The sequence below is a fragment of the Lagopus muta genome, chromosome 18 (genome assembly GCF_023343835.1).
Source record: "Lagopus muta isolate bLagMut1 chromosome 18, bLagMut1 primary, whole genome shotgun sequence".
Classification (NCBI taxonomy): Eukaryota; Metazoa; Chordata; class Aves; order Galliformes; family Phasianidae; genus Lagopus; species Lagopus muta.
In genome coordinates, this window is record NC_064450.1 from 8353480 (window position 1) to 8377191 (window position 23712).

Below are 23712 nucleotides of genomic sequence, written 5' to 3' on the forward strand. Positions count from 1 at the left end.
TGAGCCTCTTGTGCAGCTCACAGCAGCCAGAGATTCTCATGAGCTTCCCTGCCCTGACCGAAGGGTTTAGCAGCCGCGGGACACCTCCAGCCTTGCAATGGCACGTCCTCGTTGCTCGGCTGTCTGGCTGTTGCAAACAAAGCGTGCCCAATAGCGCGCACAGGTCTGCCTCCAGTCCCTCTTCACTTCTGCACGCTGCTCAGAATGTTCCCGAAGCTCTGCCAGTTGCAGGCAGGGTCCTGTGCAATGCCTGCACCTTCTGTGTGAGCCAGGACCTGAGCGGGGCTGAGCTCAGCTCCGAGCCGTTCGCTGCTCGGCGACTCACTTAAAATAACGGGATTTCTTACAATTCCCTCAGGATAGCGCCTTAAAGACGTGCTTGTGAGCTTCCGTCCTGACACCACCAGCCTCCTTCCCGGAGGATTTCGGGAATCACAGCGTAAAACAGACGCGGCCGCTGTGGCACACATCGCCTCAGCGCTTTTCCTCAGGAGCGGCTGACATCCCGCCGCGCTCCGCACCCACCTGCCGCTCCGCGCGGGCCCATGGCGCCCCCTGGCGGCCGCTCCGAACAAACGCCTCGAGGACGCAGCGCGAGGTTTTATAGGCGTCACTTTTCAGGGCGGAGGGGAAAAAAAAGGATCAAGACCAACACAGTACACAGTTATTTTATTGAAATAGTTGAAAAGGCCAGCAATGGAAAAATAAGTTTGTCACGAGGGCGGAATTAATATTTACTCGATTGTTAGAAAAGCTGTGTCTACAGGTAACTCTAGCCAGGTACAGAATGCACTGTGAACCATGCAACTAAGAGACTACAGCAGATAGGCACTGTGTACTATTTCGGTTCTATCTGATGCACAGCTGTTGTCAGGTACAACTGACACCCGTGAGAAACTGAACAGCAGCACTTCTCGAGTTATTAACATTTATAATGTACAAATGTTCTCACCTGATTGATAAGAGATATAAAACACAGCGTAGTGGAAAATGAGTAACAGCTGCACACAGCATGTGAAGTTGGTCTGGCAGTCATTGAAGTTTACGTTTTTCCTTTTAAAAGAAATAACTGAGTGCTAAGCATGGCGCTGGTCTTACAGCATACAAAACCAAAGGCCAGGGCTCGTTCTGGAAATACATTACAGGGGGGAAGGTTGGCTGTTAGAAAGAAATTCACAATTTCTGGTTGAGTTTGGAGTCCAAAACGATGCAGTCACTTCAAATGAAAGTGAAATAAATAAGCAATCCTTCAGGAAGTACGATCCTCGAGTTGAACCTACTCTATGGAAAACGAAGTTCAGCTATACAGCAGGATGTCCCTGTGGTGAAAGCCCTCAGAACAGCATTCTGAATAACTCCTTGGGAAGCAATGCCGTCCTGCTCTCCTATGTACAGGTTATTTACAACAAATTCCCTTTTGGCCTCACCCGTCAAGCCCCTGGAGCTGGCTGCTTAGAAGTGATTCCTCCCTCCCCCCCACCCCCCCATTTTGCAATACTGCAGTTAGAACTATAATTTAAAATAATCTTATGCATGAATTACAAATATTAATAAAGTAACTCTGCATATATAAATATTTCTAGCGGAATTTAAAGCATTCAGAATGTACATAAAAGTTTATTTCCATTTGGTAGGGCCAGATGTGCTTCTTCTCAGATCACCGCTGCTTTATTAATGCTTTGTACATAGCGAAACCCAGAAATGCAAAGACAGTAGCACCAAAACTTGCTCGGAGCCAAAACGTGGAGCTCTTGAGGTCCGCTTGTGTCACGTGCCTGAAATTTGACACAAAAAAACCACAAGTTATTTGCAGGACAAGAACATCAGCCAAGTCGTGCTAAGCAACTCTGCTTTTGGAAATTCATCACTACACTTGTCACAGGCAAGGAGCTTACACTTCTGCCCTGTGTATACTTTAGCAGTCATTCTGTTTCTCTTTTAAAGCTTAGGGTTTGATCTGCAGCCATGATCACACAAGTAAACTTACTAAAGTCAGGGCTCACACAGCTGAGGGTGGATACAGGAGGAGGCCATTAATCAGCAGTGAGTTTGGGGAAGGCAGCCATCTTAGAGCACCAACTAACACCCAGCAAATAAAAACAGTCAGCAAATAAATAATAATCCATAATGAGAACAAAGTCCATCGCTGCAAAACAGAACTTTACTCAAATTTGAGTTTGCAGACTTTTTGCTTCTCCTCGCAAAACTTTCCAGTCCTGTTCAGTATCTACTTATGTTACTCCCCCCAATAGAAGGTTACTGACAAGTAGCAAGTAATATTTTTCCAAAAGCTCGAACCAAAAAAACTGGCAGTCTGTAAACCCCTTTCTTCCCAAACAATCACAAGAATGGCAATAAAAACAGTCATCCAATACCAAGCTGAAAGCTAAGAGATTGTGCTGGTGAAACAGGCAGTGAGAATGGAGTCAACAAAAAAAGGCAAAATCCAACAGCAGTATGAAGATGACACAAAAAGCCACACTTTGCATGACAGCACACAGCCAATGGCCCAAGTCTCCAAACGCTGCAGAGTTTGTGAGCATGCTCAGTTAAACACTGCCAGGCATCCTCAAAGTAGTCTCAAGTATGACAGCTTACCATAAAGCAGGAACTACCATTTAAGTTATCATAAAGTTATAATTCAAAGCACAACAAGTTCCTAAATAATAGTAGTTTGTTTGTTCTTAAGATAGAAAATAGCTTCACTCGCCTATCTGTTTTAGCCTGCTTTTATCATCACAGGTTACTCAGTGAAAACTGCAGGAATATCAAAGTCCAAGGAGCATACAGGATTGTGCAGGGATCCTAAGCACACACAGTGCACAAGGAAGTTGATGTAGTGTGAACTGCAGAGCTGTCATTGAGAAGCTGTTTAGTAAAGCAGGAACTGCACTTACTATCAAAATACACAAAACCAGTTCAGGATAGTATTTAGTAGACACTTGCAGAAGCAATATAAGCCATCCAGGTAATCCGTGTGCAGTAATAACACAAGCTAAAGAACAGGCACAAATTCTCTGGTGCATTAACAGCAAAACAGTTGTTGGCTAAAAATTACTGATCTTAGTTAAAAACATCTTGCTGGGTTATGGAATCAGATTCAGGAATTCCTACAAGCATTAGTTCTACAGCTGCTTTTGACAAACTCTCTGCAAACTACGTGTCAAGTAGACTGCTGAGGGAAAGACAGGGAAAAGGCAATGGCAAGGTCACCTCGGTTTGGCTGCTGTTACCTGTCTTCAAGCAAACGTGGACCAAGAGATGACTCCATGAAGATGGAATCTTCTACAAAGCTGACGGCGTGCACCTGATGCATAATACTGCTCTCCTCGTCTGCTAACAGCATGGCACCCAACTCATCTATGTGGGGTCTTAACCTTTTTACACACATGCACAGTTTGCAGTTCACAGTGTGGCTCAACATTAGTAAGTATCTCAAATAAGAGCAAATGTCAAAGCCCAAAGAATTCATCATTTTTACCCATCTAACTTCTGATTCTCATGCAGCTGTTAAAAACTGACTGCTTGGGAGAAAACAGAAATAAATGAATGGCTTTGTATTTTTTGAGGAGCAAAGTAAAATGCACGACTTTCTGTAACAAAATGCTACTGCTTTAAGGACAAGGAAAACTGTTTAAGAGACCAAATCTCTTCCTCCTCCATCCCCAAAGCATCAACTTCCACGTACCCACAAGATATGCGTGAATGAGAGCTCCTGTGCTCTACAGAATGACTCTTAACACATCAGCCCTACGACTGACACGATCTCATTACTGTTGATAATTCAAATCAAGACTGTATTTTGTCACTATCAACAGCTTTGGCATCTGTGCTTTTTTTCTTTTTTTTCTTTTTTTTTTTTTAAATAAAGGACTATAAAACTCAATTTGTAATTTATAAAAACTCATGTAAAATAAGTCATTTGCACGTGACAGGATGTTAACAGGTTACATGACAAGCTCAGGATATTTGTGTCACAACCCCCAAGATCACTCTGGTTAATTCAAATGCCCAACTGTTATAAAAACACCCCTTTGGCAGTGCACACCACTGTTTAAGTTGCACACGAGTGCTTTTGCATTGTCCTGTAAAGTACTCATATCCAGATTTTCTGATTCCTATCTCTGATTTGTTTTGACTTCTGCACATGTCCATATTTAACTTGCTGACTATACTTCATCCTTTCAGAAACAATTAATGTATTATCAGTCATTATAAAATCCTCTTCTAAAGGGAGAATAAATTGACCCTGATCCCTTCTCCAAGTTACAGATTCTTTCATTTAAAGGAAGAAACTAAACCAAGGCAGGGATTTGCTTTATAACCTCGTAGAAAACAACAGTTTGAGCCCTCTGAACATCTCAGCCCAAGTGCTGAAGGTCCAAATATACTAAAATTCAGTTCTTCACCCCTTCAAAAATAAATCCAATTTTTCTTACTTCAGTGTTCCTGAGAATAAATTCCATTTTTGCAACATCAATCCCTAATACTGATCAACTTACATTAAGAAATCTGAAATACTTAAAAAGACTGATGGTTGTTTTGGGCACAGGTTCTCTGGTTTGAATGCATCTGTAATGCACAAACATCGCTCAATTCATGAAAATCCTGCCTCTTCAGTAAATACTGTAAATACATTTTATTTCAGTAGTTGTGTTTGTGGCAAGAATTTTCACCAGTGGTAGAAATTATTGCTGCCTTGCTAATAAGAGACATCTGACACTTTCATTAGCTCAAAACTAGAAAAATTACCCTCCCCAGAGGAAAAATAAACACTTGTGAATGTGCAGTAGTTAGGGCTCCATCATCTATGTTGTATTCAAAATTCTTGATGATGAGAAATCAGCTTTCAAACTTTTAAAGCAGACGTGTATGTACGTCATGACACAAATATTTCTATATATAAAGGGAGTCTAAACGTGGAGCCTGTGCCTCTGTCAGAAGATTCAGATTTTAATGCACATTTTGGAAAAAGATGACATTTTCACTCAGCCCTTTGGAAAGGGTTAAGTAAGCTGTTGAATGGGATCTTGGAGATCCATACAGTCCTTCTTTCAAGAGGCTTTAATAACTCAAGCAGTCTGCAGCATGCACTGACCAAGCAGGTAACTGAGCATGCTTATCATGGGTAACACAGAAAACCAGCGAGTTCTGGGCCAATGCCAGCACTTCTCCCCACGTCAGCAGAAGAATCCCAAGTCTGGGGAGGTTTAATCTTAACTATTTAAATTCAAGAACATTTCCATATGAACTACAAATGCATTTTAAAAGCACAGTGGTGAGGCCAACATACAAGTCACATGGCTAGTCACACCAGAATTATAAGCAAGTTAATGCAGTCAGCAAGTAGCAGCAGCCTGCTCTGACAGAATGTAGGTTCTAAGTATAAAATATAAGCAACTAAACTCCAAAAACATTACACAACATATACAAGCTGCTGCAGCTTTTCCCTTCAGGCATTTATTTTCCTAATGCCAGCAGTTAGTTTCCCCCATGCATTAGTTAAGTAACACGTGAGAAGTGCCAAGCATGTCTTATCATATACAGCACCTAAAAAGAATGCAAAATGTCCATTTAATATGTCTATTTGGAAAGAAGCAGAGGACACAGCTCTGCAAAACTCTGAGTATGGTGTACTGAACAGCTGAGAGAAGGAAGAGCAGGGGTGAGAAAATATTGTTATATTCTCCTGATTTTAGGGACACCCGGGTGAAGGGACAGATGTCTGCCATCAGGTTGAATGGTGATACGTTCCTACAGTTTGAACCAGTTATCTGCTCATAGCATGCATACTGAAAAATGAAACCTGGGTTATATTCTAACAGCTTTCCCACTGTTATAAAGAAATGGGACTATTGCTTGCGTTTCATTTCACAGAAGGAAGGTTTTTATAGAAATCTTATAATTCCCAAATCAATTATGCTTTTATATGGAAGTAGAACATTGCTTTCATTTCATAGTATTTAAAACTTTAAAAGGAAGAAAACAAAACGGTCTGAGAAGCCTCCCTCACTGAACAACACAATTATCATGTGTAACAATTATTTTGAAATGAAGTCAGCAGAAAAACATCACTGATATACCAGCAAAATGCAGCAAGTAAGGACTTCAAACCAAGAGAGCAGAAAAAAACCCACACAAAATCCATGCTCTGGAGTTAGAGAATGGAAAAAAGAAGCAAAAAAAAAAAAGCTGGTAATTAAAGAAGGGGTCAGAATGACATGCACAGAAGCCTTGCTTTTAAAAAACAAGGTAGGAAGGAGAGATTAAGTGCCAGCCAGCCAAATACAATGAACACCTAAAGGAAAGCACAAAAATACAAAAATACCAGAGCAGTCACAAGTCTCATGCACACATGTACAGCACTCTGAATGCAGTGCTTTCTTCCTCAAAGCAGCAATGAAGTGTGATCCTGGGTAGTTCAAACCAACAATCCTGTTTCAGCAGAGCAAGCATCTCCAAACTGAACATCCATGTTTGTTCAACTTGCCTATAAGGCCTCAGGAGAATCTTGGAAGTTTGTCCACAAAACAGAAACTAAAGGTGGGCATGAACAGCTTTTTCAGCTGCATTCATTCTTCCTCTAACTGGGAATGTTCTAATGCACTACTATATTTTTGCTTTAGGAACAGTGTTCAAGCACTACTTAGCAACAATACAGGAAGGAATCTAACTGTAAAGATTTCACATTACCTACTTCTATTACCTAGAGCCTCAGAATAGGAGGAGATCAGAATAACTTTTGAGGAGCCTCTTTTGCCCATTTTTCACCTAACCTTCGCTGAATTTCCTGACCTAATGGTAAATATCTGTAAGAGCAAAGTTTAAGAAGTCATATGAATTAGCTACATCAGACAATCCTGCTTGATTCAAATGCTTTCTCTAGCAAAAAATCATTAAAATGCTTCTAAAAAGTTAACATTTCTAAAGAAGAAAACTACCTTAACCCTCCCAGGTTTACAGTTAGAGGTCATTCCTTGTTGTTTACACCTATCTCAGCTCCTTTCTATATATTCTTTCCTATACATACAGTTGTTTACACAGTGAATGGTGAATAACCTGCCACAATGTCCTCCATAAGAGAGAAATCCTGATCAGGTAACTAGGAAGCAAGTAGAAAAGACAAAAGACATTAGCCTGGTGGAAAACAAACCTCAGCAACTAACATAGTGACTGTAGACAAAGATTCTGGGAAATAATCCTCCTTTCTGTAGGATCAGTGCAGAAAGCAGTGAGGAATTCTCTTCACCTTGAATTACAGACTTCTAGCTGGTAGTAGATTCATATATTTATTCCATACTATTTAGTGACAAAGTGAGGAAAAACAGCATCCCAGGGCTTCTCAAACAAAGGTTTCAGTGCCTCCCAGCCTCAGAGGAGCAAAGTACAGTGCCTAATGCAGAGCTCAAAGAAACAAAACAACACAAACAAGCCCACACAAGAGAGAAACATGCCACAATAGTTAGCGCAGCAATCCATAACCATTCCAAAAAGCAAGGATGGGACACACAGGTGGCTTCAGCCTCCATTACGAGGACTTGGGATTTCCTAGTAGTAACTGCTGAATGAAGTTTTAGACTGATAATCTGCAAAGAGATTTATTTTGCAAGGGATTTTTGGCTAAGGGCAGAGCTGTACCCTAAGCTGTAGAGATGCAGTATGAAGAGTTTCACTTACATTCATCATATTTTCCTGAGCTAATGAACTTTTCCCTCTTCTCTAAATTCTCCCTCTGTGGTTACAATATGCACCTCAGATTAAAGCAGTATTTCACAAAGGTACTCATACTGTAAATAGACACACTGTTAGGCCTACTCTGTACATGTAATTTGCATTCTGAAGGAAACACCCACTTTTATTTGGAGGATCTACATCTAAAACCAGTAACGAGAAGTAATACAGACCAGATCTACTGAGGATACATCAGCATGTTGTAAGCAAGGCCTTCACGTAAACATGTTTATCACAATCTGTGACTCCAGCGAACACAAAAATTGTTTGGTTTGAACTCCCATCTGCTGGGTCAAGGCGACAAGTGCTGAGCTGTTAGTACACCACGTGTCAAAAGCAAGGTGTTTTGTAAGTGTGCAGTACACAAGACAAGATATAGCACTGTTTTCAATGCTGAAAACCAGTTCTTTTTACCCTTTGCTTTTTCCAAAATATCTGCAAATGGAAATGGTTAACTGTTTGCCATTTCTTACATATTGCATTTTATTCAGAGGAATTGGATGTTCAAAGCTCCAGATTTTTACACAACTTACCCACTCTATATAAACCAGACATAACATACACACAGAAATTCTATCAGCTCCCAAAAATAGCAAACTAGCAGTTATAAACATGTCATATGTTATACAGTGTTGCTACAGTCAAGCTGTGCCTTTTCCTACACTATTTAAATGAAAGTAATTTTATAATTGATAAGAGGTACTAACTCAGATCAATACTAAACAAACCTATAAAGCCTCACGTGAGACATTACAGAGATGTATATGCATTACTTGTTGTCCATTACTAGCTCCCTGAAAAACAGTTCCAATTCCTCCACTGCATTTTTGTAATCAGAGTGCCTGAATTGACCACCAAGTTGGTAATGTTTTATAGAAATCAATGGACTGAGCTCAAAAGAACCAAAAGCACCCTTAAGTTAAATAGATCAAAGCTTGACAATTTTATGACAATTACTAAAATAGTACCTGCCTACCCAGTGGATATGGAGTGAGAAATCTGTAGCATAGAAGGTTACCAACTGCTTTAAAAAAAAAAAAAAAAAAAAGCAAGAAAAACCTTTTATTTTAAGAGCACACCTGGTACCTAATAAATAAAGTTAAGGACCTGTTAAGAACTGCAGTGAAGAGTTTGTTCTTTACAGATTGCAGCAAGTCTGAGTTGAGGAAGTTCTGACAGATGCAAAATGTACACCTGTTGCAGGCGCACATACAGCGTAACCGGGCATGGCTGCGAAAACACACAGAAGGACAGGAGTTGAAATCTTGCTCACATAATCAGGTGCACATTAGGACTGTGCCACAAGAGAGATTCAGGAATAAAAGGTACATTGGAATGAGTAAGGAGAGGAGAAAAAAATACACTGGGGAAGCGAGGGTAACACTACAGCTGTGCAGAATTTTAGGGCTAGATGTTGTACATGTTGTACATTTTAGCATTACCACCACACATAGCTCTTAGTAGGAAGCACAAATATGAATGAAAACATCTGCTGAATTTATTTACGTTTGTAAGGAAAACATCTAAAGGCTGAGTACCTCTGCACAGCAATAGATAACACCCCTTTTTCAAAGGAAAGTAAGCCACATTTTCTATCGGTTTGAATGCACACTTTACAGTGACAGCAACCTCTACTTTTCCCACCCTACCAAACACACATGCTTGAGAACTAAGGGAGAAGCAGAATACTGAGACAACATTTGGTTGGTGCTACGCTTTTTGTGGTTTCCAGTACTCCAGCATAACAAAATGAGAGAACAAAAACTAAATTAAAACTTTACAAATCTGATTAGATTTGGTTTCAAATATATAACTTTAAAAAATCCTAGATCTTGGGTGAAAGTGACATTAGTTCTATTTACTTTAAAGCAAATGTCAGCTGTCATACTAGACTCCATCTGCTGTAATATTTATTTAGCTCATCACTGTATTAAAAGTTCCACCCACCAAAAAAAAGAGATGCAAACTAAGCTTAGCAACAGTGAGATATGCCACGAAAAAGAATGCAAGCTTAAAAATATAGCATCTGAAACCTTTATACAGAAGTTTTATTAAAAAAGAAATATCTGTCAGATTCCCAAAGCAAACAGTAAGCACCCTCAAAACAAAAAGCTTCAAGCACTGCTTTGGGGGAAACTGTTATTGTTTAGAGTGTCATTAATTGTAATCAACTGTGAAGTTGAACTATTTGCAAAAGTGACAGTACAACTTGTATACAATTATCTTAAAACATCAAGATATGAATAATGAGATACAAAGTGATGCCTTCACAACAGAACTCTACACATTAATTGAACAGATATGCCTAAAAAGTAACACGAGCTGAATAAATTAGTGTAGTCTTTAAAAAATAGCTTACACAATAGCTGGCACTGTTTCATCTGTTGGATTGATACCAACTTTCTCCATCTGAAATCATTGGAAGGTAAACACAAGTCGCTTCTGTCTCTCTCTGTTGCTAAACCTCAGTGAGGCAGTTCCATCCTCATGGTTAACAGTGGCATGCAGTGCTACAGTGCGTGGTTCATGCAGTGTGAAAAACACAATGGTTGGAGTACTTACGGATACATTGCCATAGTTGTCAGTTTAACAAAGATATCCTTACTCGGCATATCAACAGTATTACAGGTAAAGGCTTGAGGTGGAGGCATTTTGTGTTTTTTGCAGAATTCAGCAGGAGAAATACTATATTCTTGTCTAACTTCATGCAAGTCAGACTTTGCAGCTACCACTAAGCAGGGTATTCTGCTATCCATGAAGTGTTGCTGCAAAGTTGAAGAAAAAGTGAAAGAGACATTACATGATATGTACAATCTGGACAAGCCTAAGTGTTACTGGTTGTAGCATATTAATATATATGCACTGCACTCCAGTCAGACATTTCTAGAAGCAGAATATTTTATATAGGTCTTACTTTTATATAAATTGCAAAATGGCTTTTTTAGTGCATCAGCCACATATAACCTGTACTCATAAACAAAAGGAATTGTAAACACTGGAGCTTGATGTATGGGCCAGTAATTGATAGTTTATATCTATGTGTGTGTGTGGCACACACACTGACAAAGTGTGTGTGTATATATATATATATATATATATATATATATATATATATATATACTATATATATACATATATATATATACACACACACACACATATATATATATATATTTTTCTTTTACATATACATTTAAAAAATACACAAACCTTAAAAATCCTGACACAGTACTCAAAGGACTTAGGGTTACTGACATCATATACCAGGCAGACAACGTCGCATACGGTCTCAGCATCAGTCAAAAATTCTGAGTCACTGACATCATGTAGCTGGAAAAACAGATCGTAGGAAAGGGAGAAAAGCTTTGTCATCACGTACTTAAAGGAATTTTATAACTTTATTTTTCTTGTTACAACTCATTGTTATGCATCTTAGAACTAATGGACTGACAATAGGCAGAATTAATGAAAAACTATTAAGAGAAATTAATCAACACAGCCAACATATGTGAACTGTTAACATCTGCAGGTGATCACAGTACCAACAGGAAAAGTTACATTTACTTCTAAACACACACCAAAAAAAAAGGCATTCATTCTACAGAGGAAAATCACAGAGCAGAGGACTGGGAGCTGGGAAACCAACAGAAGATATTATATCATAAAGGAAAACTACAGTGGAGTAAGCCATTGAAGAAAGTATTTCAGCCACTGAAGATCAACTATGGCCATTCTAATCAACCCACCTGACAGATGTGTGCTTCCTAGGCAGGTAGGATGGCTTAATGAAGCGTTGACATTTAGAAAGAAGAGACATTAAGACAAATTCCTTCTATTTGCCTGCAGAAGGCTTTTTTTAATAGTTCACTGAATTTTAAGGTTAACTTGTCTCACGTATGCAACAATGAAGCAATCTTACCAGCAAGTATTTTTCTTGTCCGTACACATAGACTGTGTTTATGGCGTAGTAAGATTTGTGTTCTGCACGTATTTGCCTCTGTCTCTAAAAATGCAGAATTTCATGTTAGATCACAGCAACTTTTGCCATCCAAGTAGATTTGAACAGCTGTTTTACTCCAATTATTATGAATGAATATTATGGTTACCTGTGGTTTATTTTTATTTATTATTAATCCAAGATATACAAGTAAATATGCAATATCCATTTGTCTATTTGCTACTCTTAACAAAAATTCAACCTCCAAATTCAGTAGCAATGAGTACAATTCTAATGTTGTCTAAAATAAACTCAAAGACATTTGCATATGAGTATAAGCAAGAGCCTTCTTACCATTAGATTTCTTCCGAGAAGAGCCTGAAGAACTCCACTTTTCCCACAGCCCTTCATTCCAACAACATTGCATCGGAACACATTTCTCTGAGTCTGTTTTTTCTGGAGATCTATCTTTTTATCTCTTGTTACTTTTGGAAGAAAAAAACCAAATATTTTTCAAAAGATGCATATTAATGTATATATAAACACATGAACTAATTGTCCATTTACATCACAATGCACACAAAATATTATTTCTCAAAAATATTAAATCAAGACTTTTGCAGAAATTAAAGGAGTGGAAGAAGACAGATACTTATTTAAGAAATTTATTCTTGGGCAGATTTCTTAAGTTTAAATTCCTAAATTGAAATGAATCTATTTCTTTTTAATTACCTGTAATTGCTGATGCTTGAGATTCTTGTTCTGCAAGTATCGAGTAGCCTAAATAGCCCAGGTACTCCAGGCAACGCTGTACATCCAAGTATGTGGTCAGTCTAGCAGAGGGAACAAAAAGGAGTCTCAAAACAGATTCCACAAATCCAATTCTATCAACTAATGAAACAATCTTGTCATACTCAAGTTCTCACCCACCAAAATGCAATGGAGCACACTTACGTCCACTGAGAGAGAAACCCCTGGTAGGTAATCCATCCCCTTTCATTTGTACAAACAGTGTTGTTAACATCAGGCCCCCATGGCATATAAGGAAAGACTTTGAACAAATCTTTCAGTTCATCAGTAGACAAAGCACAATCTCTGTCCTGAAAACAAGAACAAGGTATCAGAAATAAATAAATCCTTAATTCACACCTAATCTGAAGCGACACATTTTTGCTCTACAGTTGCAAAGTTCAATAAACGGTCTACCAAAAAAAAACCAAAAACAATGGAGCTTTATCTCTCTCAATATCTGTTTTGTTTTGTTTTTTAATTTAAAACAAGACCAAATATATGAGGAAGTTAAAAAACAAAACAAAGCACAACTTTAGTCTGCTATTTGAGTTGAGGGTAATGGTTGTACCACCAGTTTTTACTACATGGCTTAATCCACAGACAGTTTCTGAATGAAATGACATAAACATGCTTTCTGTTAGCAAAACTGCTAGCAAAGTAAGTATATACACACTCAAATTAGAAGCTTACCAAATCATGCTTATCAAAAATGCTTTGAAGAAACAAGTATGCATGATGATTTAATTCTGTCGTGCAGTCTGGAGGAATTCTTAGCCTATTTACCAAAAAGAAAAACAAGAAGTGTTAAGTCTGCAACATACAGGATACTGTAATTCAAAACAACAAATTCCACAGTTGAAGCATTTGGCATTTGACTTCTCATTTGGTTTTCATAATCTCCAAGGAGATCAAAGGTCCATACTTTTTTCGTTTTAGGAATGCTATGAGTGGCTGTATTTATATTACACTATATTCAGTCAGTGCTGAATGGGGAGGAGGCTGCTGTTAAGAAAACAGAGATGGCAGTACACAGTTTGGCACTCTAAGACAGGAGCTCTTCCTCTGTAGTTTTCATACATAGATTCTAGCTGATAGGTAATAAACTAAGAACGATTATTAATGTAACAATAAGACAACACTACAACCACAGAGCAGCATAAATTAAATGTGCATAAGCTAAAGAAAGCTCAACTAGGCGATACTTACAGAGGAAACAAGTACTCTGGGGTAAGCTCTAAGTCATCATCATAACCAAAGCGACGCAGAACAGTCCATGTTGTTTCATGCCTTCCTCGCTGAATGAAAAGTGTGTGTAGAAAAAGAAAACCTAAAATCAAATGACAAAAATTCATCTGCTCGAGGTACTTTCATAGTAACAGACTGAAAACAAGGAATACACATCTGACTTTAAACCAAACGTGTAATATTACATAATGATCTGTTACAGACTGTGGGCTCACAATCTGTAATACTTTAAAAAGTATTTTTCAAACAACTTTTTACTTCAAATAATACACTTAGTTTCCCGTTGCTGTTTGGCCTTTCAGTACCAGCATTTTAGAGTAACTTAGCTGTATAAAAATAAAACCCATGATATTTTCAAGAGTTCAAAACAGTAACACACTTAGCAGGAAGCTTGGAGAGCAGCCTCATGGAAGAGTGTCTTTAATTTTCCTACACACACAGAAAAAATGAGTAGGATTTTGGCTTTGCACTTTCCAGAGCTTAACGAACACTGAGATTTCACTGCTTAGTAAGGCTATGCCTTAGGATTCCCTCTCTTGAAAATTTCTCACTAGTTCTATCACACGTAAGCTCCACAAGCAAAGGGGACAAAACGATGCTCAGAAAACATTTTTACTCCTTTCATTTCTGCCATATGCTCTGAGCAAATCTGTATAACGGAGCGTTTAAAATTGTGACAGAAACCACACCTTGCTGACAAGCATTGCAACCAGTAAGCCTGGAATTATGTAGGAGAATATCTCCTTGGAATCACTATCGTCATTTTGGAGTTCGGATTCTGAACTTCTCTAACAAGAAACCATATTTTTATCCATGTCCATGATTCCAGAGTTTAAATCACTTTTTGACATCATACTGAGACTCTCAGCCCTTTTCTAAAAGAAAAGATCATATTCCCAAAGACTTGCTTGGTTTTTGTTTTGTTTGTTTTTTGTTTTTATTTTTACATTAGATGACTGTCAACTTTACCAGAAGACTCTTGCCCACAGCTAAGACTTACCTTTTAAGGTTAATCCATTATCAGCAACTCCATCACTGACGTTTTTCCTAACTACATTCTTTACATCTTCCAAAGCTTGAGGAGCCAATGGTGTATTAAAACAAATTCTCTAACAAAAACCAAAAGAACATGTTAGGACCACAGCTACTAAGCCAGTCAAACATCATGTCCAGTGTAAAATGCAGCCTTAAAAGTTCTGATAAGCTAGGATAGTGCAACCCAATTAGTGAAAATAAAGGACAAGAAACACTTTACATTTTGTTCTTAAATACAAGCACATTTAAATAGTTGTGGGTTGTTTTTTGTTTTTTTTTTTGCTATAGAACTAAAGCTTGAACTATGGTTAGAAATAAAATCAAGACTATTTCAATTTTCATTAATATGCTCTTTTATGCCAGACCCAAGATTTCTAATTTTCAGGTTTGATTTCCTTGTGGTTCACTTCACTGCTGTTCCCTGAAAAATAAATGTTTGCTTTTCTAGCATTATCAGAGTTCAATCATTAAGCACAGTGAGAGAAAAAGCAGAACAGTCACCTGAAAGAAGTTGAGCTCTGCATCATTGAGAGTACCGTCGTTATCCTGATCAGAGATTCTAAAAATGCGAGTGAGTGCTTTAATACAGGCAGGTTTCATCTAAGGAATAAAACAAAGTTCAGTATATAAAAAGTACACTGAATGACCCCAGGCAGCTCAAATACATTAAAATAAATACTAGCCTTCATTCTATTTTTTTTTTTTAATTAGACATTCAAACACACAGGCACAAAAATAAGAGGAAACAAAACTGTGACCTAAAGAATTTATATGCAAAAATTTAAAGCAGTCATTGCACAATAAATGTCTTCATATTCAATTATTCAAGCTGAAGGTGGCAACAGTTAATTTAAAAACACTATCAGTTCTTCAAGTTCAGTTATACTGCTACAGAAAGCTTTAACAATGGTGGATTTTCTTTCTTCTTTTTGTGTGTGTGTGTGCAGAAAGGCCTGGCTATCCCAGTGCCCTGCAAAAGCAAACAGCTCTAGAACTACAGCCTACTCTTTCTAATTAAGCAAAATATCTATATTCATCATTTCAACTAAGACTTCAGAAAGCTTCAGACAACAAACACTGTAGATCTTCAGAGTTTATTAATCTACCAGGCAAAGCACTGATGATATGGACTGCCACTATGACAGAAGAACTGCTGGGATACCTTCCATGTGAAGGAAAACAGACAGTGGTAATTCTCTCCCAGCAACTAGTGTGATGATGGACTCTTCTCTTCATAGAGGTCACAGATATTGCATAGAGATTGGTTTTCAAAGAACCAAAAATATTTCAGCACAATTTTATCACATTACTAACACATACAGATGATTCTGATGGAAGAAATCAAAAGAGTTATTCTCTCATTCTCAACAAAGAATTTATGACTGAGACAACTTTCCTACTGCCCAGTAATGCAAGAGGGTGGGGATTAAGTTCGTAGCTTATATATAATTGATATGAAATTAATGTGTTAAAAAAAAAGAACAAAAAACAACCATACTCCTCCATAATATGCTAACTACCTACAGTATTTTCAAACAGCCACATCACTTGTTTTTGATCCCTTTTGCCAAAGCCTCACAAGATGCTCAGAAACCTTCCTTCCCTTAAATCAGGGTAAGACTGGAGCACATTCCCTGAAACAAATGGAATTATTGTGTAACAAAGGTCTAAAGGAGAAATGAACTGAATGCATGATTTTTTTCACCATTACTTTTGACTTAAAACTTATCCTATAACCAAAGCTTATCATTTTACTGATCAGCTCAGATGGAAAACAAAAACCTGTCCTCTTTGTTTTAAAGAAAGAAAGAGGATGGAATTAATACAACACAAAGCAGTAACCAGGTTCTGGAATCCAATATCTGACATTTGGGGGAGGACAAGCAAGAGAAAGGGAAGACAAAACACAAAAAACTTCAAAATTCACTGAGAAGAACAAAACAGTAGTCATCTTTTTTTCCCCACATTACCTATTTTTAAAAATATGTATAAATACCTCTTTCTCCTCTGGGCAATAAAGAGGACCTGTAGGATGCAGAACAGCTTTCTGTGCGTAATAGAATAGCTCAGATATATTCTTCAAGTTTTTAGCTGAACACTGAAAGAGAAATTCTTAAGATTTATTTGATAGTTTTTGACTATGTAATCTATGTTGAAGCCCACGTAAGAATCAAGCTTTTAAAGTTCTGGCCTCCTCTTGTAGTACCCTGCAGTTTTCAAACACCATCCCCCAGCCCCTGTGTATGTTCAGTAATTAATATTGACCATGTCGTATCAGTAAAAAAAAAAGTTGTATCCACTTAATATAAAAAAAAGCCCCAAACATATCCTAAGATCTCCATTCCATTTTAATACTTTGCAAATATGTTGCTGGCTCAATGCTGTTTTTAAAACACTTTCTTAAGATCTGAAAAGGCTCTAAATATTAATTTAATTTAATTAATCAAAAGCACAATCTTTTTCTCAAAAAAACAAAGAGCACACAAACTCACTGTGAGAATAATTATTCTATTTGAAATAAGTATTTATTTTGATCAACAACAACAAAATTACTATTTCTATTACATGCTGCCATGTATGTTTGGCAAGAAGGTATTTTTTGGTACTCATTCTAATATAGGATTACATACCTCTACACATGTTTCTATCTCTGTATATTGATTCATAATGGGAAGAATAGTTTCCATACTGCTGTACTCAACTAGATCAGACTTGTTTCCAACTAATATAAGAGGCAGCCTGAAAAGAAAAAGAAAAAAAAAAAAGGATTAAGAGCTTTAAAAACAGAGAGATAGAAATATCTATCTTAATTTAACATTCTTCCTCCCACCAGAAGCCATTGTACTACTTTCATGATGTAACTAAGTAGCACTGACAGCCAGTAGGCAAAATGAGATGACAGCAGTAAATTAATCTGAAATACAATCAAACAGAAACGTACTGATTGTTGTTACTTCAAAAAACCCCACACTGTTAAACACAAGCCATATTACAATAAACAGCATCAGTAGAAAACATTTACAGACCATGCAGTCAAAACAAGTTACATCATTGCAAACATAGACACACCTGGTAAAAGCTGCCAATGCAACTCAAAATAAATAGCTTTGCTGAAATGTACAACAGACCTACATACTTTAAATCCCTTGTTGCTTGAACTTCTTACATCAACTTTTAAGTTTAGTATTTGATTTTCTTAATTAACATCCTCAACACTGATACCCATCGCTGTGAAGCCTAATTCACACTTCTTATCTTTATTTATGCACCTGCTATCTTTATCTGTCCTTTCATTGATGAGAGGAATCCATCGACTTGTTACCTGAAGTGGGGTTAAAAAAAGGAAGACAAAAAATACAGGTTTAAATTTCATCAGACTGAGCTGTGCACAGAGTTGACTATAAATGCTCCCTCTTTCCAAGAGGTCACACATTTACTCACAAAAAAAAAAAAAGAAATAAAACCTGGAGTTGCTTAATGAGCAATTTTTAAGATGACTGAAAGGACTGAAAACCCACATAATGAAACGGGCCAGAAGCAAACAAATGCACAAGTGTATTTTATTAACAACCTGACCTCTTATGCATTTTAAATGCCTAACACAGCTTTCACCGTGCCTAAAAATTAACACTCATATCAACCAATAATTAGATAAAATGTGTTAGCATACCTTATCAATGGAATTCTTGTTGTTAACAGCATACACTATACAAATCACATTCGCCTGAAATGAAGAAAACATGGAAATTCACTGCTAAGAATTTTTTTGAGAAACAAAGATTAAGAACATGACAAAGAAAAAGAGCACTTCCAACATTAGTCAAAAGCTGTATCTCTGACTCGCTTATGGAATTTAGGGCCCAAACAATAGTTGAAAACTCATGAAGTAAAGGAAACAAAAGAGAAAAAGACAACTTGTGAATTCCTTGGATTCCTGATTAAGAGCTATTTCAGCTCTGACCTGTCCCTTGGAAGTGCAAAGCTTAAGCTCAATTCACCAAAGCAGAGGTTGTACCCACCCTTCTCACTTGGAGCAGAGGTTGCTGTAACTCAAGGCTCCAAACAATAATAAATGAAATGCCAAGAAATAGCAAGATAATTTTTCTAACAGTAGAAAAATTAAATGGAAAACATTCCTTTGAAAGCAGATTTTTTACTGAACGTTAAAATACACTCACCTGTGAGATTTCATGATAGAGTTGTTCATCATTTTGTTCTGCTTCTGCAATTCAACAGAACAAGATGATCATTAACACTAATTTCACAATGCTCATTAGATGGTCCTGTTGCTTAAATGGCTTTTTATAAAATGCACTAAGAATTGATTCTACCATAACAATAATGAAAAAGATCCACTAACTCATGAGGCAGAAATGGCCTGTCGCACAAGAGGCTTCTCAGCAGGTGCTTTAAAGAGGAATCCTGACATTTGAAGACAGATTCTCTCTGGAATGAGTCAGTTTGCATCCCCTACGATCACCAGCAGCACCACCTGTGCTACCTCTACCACAACATACAACACATTAATTTTATTGTGGAGACAGTGAACATCTTCACTGAGAGCAAGCAGGGAAGCCATCATCATCTGACTTAGTTTTATCTCATCAGTTGATATTTTAATCCAGACTTTTCCTACACTTACATCTGGTCCCATAGCAGTTTGACTGCTGACAGGCCACTGAGGTCAATGAACAATTCCATACCAACTCTAACTGTACTGCATGGTTTTTACCCGAATAATCCACTATGTGTGTTGGCACTCTTTCAGGGGTGACATCAGCTGGAATGGTGATTTCTTCAGCACGTGGTGGAACCTTGGGTTGTAAAGAAACAGCAAGAAAAAGCCTTTAAAAAATAATCACTGAAAACTTCAGATTGCCAAGACAGTGGAATACAACCATACTCCTGACAATTAGTCATCTGTAAGACTCTGTTTGTAGTTCAAGCACGTGGATTTTTGTGATGTTTGAAACTCAGTGCTACTTCCTTGCTCCTTCATGGTCTGCTACTGGATAAGGCAGATGTCATGTTTTATGTAAGTGATACTTTTCTCTCAACAGAAAAACATAACTAAACTACACAGGAGAAAGTTGGGAAGGGAATGGAGGGCTATAACACAATTACAAGCAGCCTGTCAAAGAATGGCTCCCTGAACATTTTAAGAACAAACAGAAGCTAGAGCTCTTTTTAACCTGCAAGCTTGGGAACTACATTCAGCTATGTAAACAATCTGATCTTGACTCATGAACTGTGGTAACGTAATGATTTGCATTAAACACGCTGCATAGTTTCAAAGAACAGCACATGATGTCTATTTTAAGACTTGTGATCAGAAGAAATAAACATTCAAGTTTATATGTAAAAAGCTCAACTGTTCAGAGCAATTGCAGTTCTTTTCGTGGTGAAGAGAACTAAGTGCTGCTTTTTTATAAAGTAATAAAATCTAGAAGTAGTTTTACTTTTATTTTGGAAGGAAGTTTTCTGGTTTTTTTTTTTTTTTTTTTTTTTTTTTTGCACTCCACCAAAGCTGGGAAAACATTCTTCAAAAATAGAAATAAATGCAATACGTTGTGTAGTTAAAAGGCTAAGTGTAAATGATACACCAACTTTTTACTTCCCCATTCTCATTCATTCTTCTACTCACTTATTCTTCTCTTTAAATATAACAAACCAAACCAGCACACGCCACAAGTTATGGCCAAATTCAACTGCTGATGAAAACTAACAGTTCTCAGGTATTAAAAAAAAACTTAATTGGGCATTTGAAAAATAAGAAAGCAACTTAGATCAAATTTAATTTCCTAATCATCACAAAGAGATGCATTTAAACCAACCTACAGCACTTTTCAGAAGTCACTACTGAAGTTTCAGACTTTTTGTTGTACACAGAGCATTGTCTTAAAGCAGAGCCGTTATCTTGCTCTCTGCAAAAAGTAAAATAATATGAAGAAAACAAAGGAGGACGCTCTACCTCTTCTGGAAATTCTTCACTGACAAGAGACATAATTAGCGATGTCTTCCCAACTCTGGCTACAAAAGAATTAAAAACAGAGATTAGATAATTTGGTTCTATTACACTTAACAGTTCCATCCCATCTGAAAAAGAAGTATTTTAAAAATACTTTCTGACTGACCACATTAAAGGCTCTTTATCTGCTATTTAACCATATTTAAAGTTGATAGCGGCAGCTTTCTCAGAATTCTTCTGTGGCAAAACATTTGATTCTATTTCACAATTCTACATTTCATCCAGGAGGGAATAAAATCCTGTTCCATCTTACTCAACAGAATTAGCTGGTTTTAACCTTAAGATAGAATGTTTAAAGAGAAAACAACAAAAAAACAATGTTCCTATCAAAAAATCTCACCTAGTGACACAAGTTACTTTGCTGTCATTGCTGCATTTCCACTCGCCTATTTAATTGTATATAATTCTTAGTATGAGACAAAGAAGAAGAAATTAAATTCTAGGAGTAATTTGTTTCCAAGCAGAAAGCAGTACTGCGGAACTGATGATCCAGTCTAAGTGAAATCAACTTATCCAAACCTATTTGTGGCACAATAACAAAGGGCTTTCTGACACAGAGAAATGAAAGCTTCTCTTCTTCATGGTATGTTAAAAAGTAGATATTGCAAAAGTATGAAAAGCAAAGAGGACGTTACTGTTTGCAGGGAGACTTTTGTTTCCCCTCCTGAGAACAGACAAATCTCCCTCTGTGGCATTAACTGGAGAGCACTAAGACTAAGAGTTCTGAACAGTACGATGGTTGTGTTTCCATCACAGATGTTCATACAAACTAAAACATGAACTTACACTACCAGGTGTCCTCCTGCCACACCTTAAGCTTCATCCTGACAGAATGAGAAGGGCTTTAAAAGTTCCCATGTTTCCTCAGATAAATACCTTCCTGATAGGCAAATGAAGTTATGAGATAATTACAGAACATACTGGAGCATATTCTGCATCCAACCAAGCCAGCTCCTGTTTGAAATGGAGTAAAGCATCTCTGCTTTGCAAAAATCAGATTAGTTTTTTTAATTTAATGCAACTGAAAATAGAAGGCTATGGACCACGTGTTAGGAAAGACACTCTGTGTACAAACTTCTGATAGACGTGAAGCACTATAGAGTTGTTTCTGTGAAGACCCATAGGTTCGAGAGCAGAGATTTGGTTTATTTTGCTCAAATCTGGGTCAGCCACCCACCTTTCCCATTCTGTTTATAGTCTTAGAAGTATCAGCCTAAACAACATTGGCTGAGGAAAACAGGACTTTGTAACGATTGACTGGTCTTCTTTTCCTTCATATATGGAAGCTTTTAGTACATGATGTACAGAAGTAAAAAGTTGGATACATTCTGAAAGTCACGGGCAATTAAAAATTGACGCTCACCCTGGGTACTAGAAACAAAACAATCTTAAATCTGAAAAGACCACTACTAGGGGTGAAAAAACTGTGTTTTGGAACAGGCTTTCATCAGAAGGTCTTGCCATTTCAGAGTCTGAATCTGCCATCATCTGGCAGGTACAGCATGGCCTGGATTGACTTGATTCAGGCAAATAAGTATACATAACAGACATGCATACAAAACAGCACCAGCAACATTGCTAGCAATATTACTAGAAAAACTGACGTATTCCACAGATTTTTAATTCAAATGATTTTGCACACTTTTTTCTCCCTATTTTTCACTGAATTATCTTTACACAAAACTGATACACATCTGCTATAAACAGAACTCAACTAATTTCAAGTCAAGCAAAGGCTTGGTCTGGCTTTAAACAGTACACTCTGTGAGTCACCTTGCAGTTCGTCTGATATAAATCTAAAACTTGCACCCTCAGCTCATTGCCAAAGAAAGTAAAGGTAGATTACAAAGAAAGTAAAGGATGCATGCACCCTGAGGAGGAATTCAGCCGTGCGTTCTGAAGGCTCTGGAATAAACCAAGCTTTGTAAAGGCAGACAAACTTCATGAGCTAACTTCTTCAGTCATCTCCACAAGGACTCCATCCCGAAGCAGTGCTGGAAGCACCCCGGGGCACCGCAGGAGCCGCACTGTGTACGCACACCACGTTCTAAGGAAGGCAAGGCTAGTCACGCTGTATCCTCAGTGTAATTAGGCAATTTTATTAACGGCACTTGGTAATTACGTGGTTCTCTTTTCTCGCGAGGAACTTCAGAGCGCTCTACAAGCTGACAGAAGGCAGCCTCCGCGGTACCGCTTCCCTCAGCGCGGAGCCGCACTTCCGTCAGCCCGGCCGTTTATTTGGGCGCCCGCATGTGAGCGCAGGGCCGGAGTTTCAGGGGCGCGCCGAGCAGCAGAGCCCAGCCGTAACTGCGGCGCGCATCCAAGGTCACCCAGGCGGCGGCAGACGCCGAGCTCCTCTGCCAGCCCCGTCCCGCAGCGCCCGTCCCGCTGCCCGAATCGCATCTGCCCCAGCGGCGCTACCGGTTCCCAGACTCCTCGGATCGAGGGAGCGAAGTCCGGCCGGCACCGGGAGGCTCGGACGGGACGCGGCCACGAGCGGGGCGAACGCCTCAGCCCCGTTCCCTCTCCGCGGCCACCCGAGGAGACGCCAACTCCGAGGCAAACTTCTGCGCCCCCGGCCCCCCGCAGAGCAGAGCCCTCCCGCCTCCCTCCGCTCCGGGGCGAGATGAGGCCGCGGCGCTCCGAGTGTGCGTGGCCGGGCCCGGCGCCCCGAGGCGGTGCGACCCTCACGGCGCCAAAGCACCGCGCCGATCTCTGACGGTCGCTCGGCCTCACCCCACCCTGCTCCCGGCTCGGCCCCTCCCGCACTCACGTTCTCCCACCAGCAGGATCCTCACGTCCTTCTTCATGGCCCCGCTGCCTGGCCCCGCCGCGGGGCGCTCACATCGGGCTCGCCGGGGGTAGCGGAGCCGCCGCGGCCTGCGCGCCCCTCACGCCGCGACCCCCTCCGCGCCGCACCCCCCCGCACAGCGGGCGGCCTACG

At 38.8% G+C, this 23712-nt stretch overlaps 1 protein-coding gene across 5 annotated transcripts; it reads right to left on the minus strand.

Annotated features, from left to right (window-relative positions):
• Window positions 1-652: 652 nt before the first annotated feature.
• On the minus strand, window positions 653-23707 carry RHOT1 (ras homolog family member T1). Of its 5 annotated transcripts, none has more exons than XM_048965183.1 (21): window positions 23542-23707; window positions 20712-20766; window positions 19473-19554; window positions 18919-18962; window positions 18411-18464; window positions 18010-18062; window positions 17371-17479; window positions 16737-16838; window positions 15242-15340; window positions 14706-14814; window positions 13667-13787; window positions 13151-13235; window positions 12623-12768; window positions 12401-12501; window positions 12023-12153; window positions 11651-11734; window positions 10942-11061; window positions 10294-10496; window positions 8839-8961; window positions 3234-3377; window positions 653-1775 (listed from the first exon to the last, which is right to left on the minus strand). In XM_048965183.1, exons 2-21 carry the CDS (start codon window positions 20742-20744, stop codon window positions 1658-1660), a joined length of 2061 nt encoding a protein of 686 aa, XP_048821140.1. In that variant the 5' UTR covers window positions 20745-20766; window positions 23542-23707; the 3' UTR covers window positions 653-1657. The 5 variants fall into 5 exon arrangements, with proteins under 5 accessions (XP_048821140.1, XP_048821138.1, XP_048821141.1 ...); XM_048965181.1 differs by having other exon boundaries at window positions 20712-20770; XM_048965184.1 differs by lacking the exon at window positions 3234-3377 and having other exon boundaries at window positions 20712-20770.
• Window positions 23708-23712: the final 5 nt, after the last annotated feature.

Bases quoted from the DNA above. Each gene is read 5' to 3' on its own strand.
- RHOT1 (XM_048965181.1), bottom strand. From the start codon at position 23,578: ATGAAGAAGGACGTGAGGATCCTGCTGGTGGGAGAAC. The intron at 18,465-18,918 runs GTGAGTGTATTT...TCTTCATTTCAG, and splicing joins TCTATCATGAAATCTCACAG to GCGAATGTGATTTGTATAGT. The intron at 13,236-13,666 runs GTAAGTATCGCC...TTTGGTAAATAG, and splicing joins CCAGAGTACTTGTTTCCTCT to GCTAAGAATTCCTCCAGACT.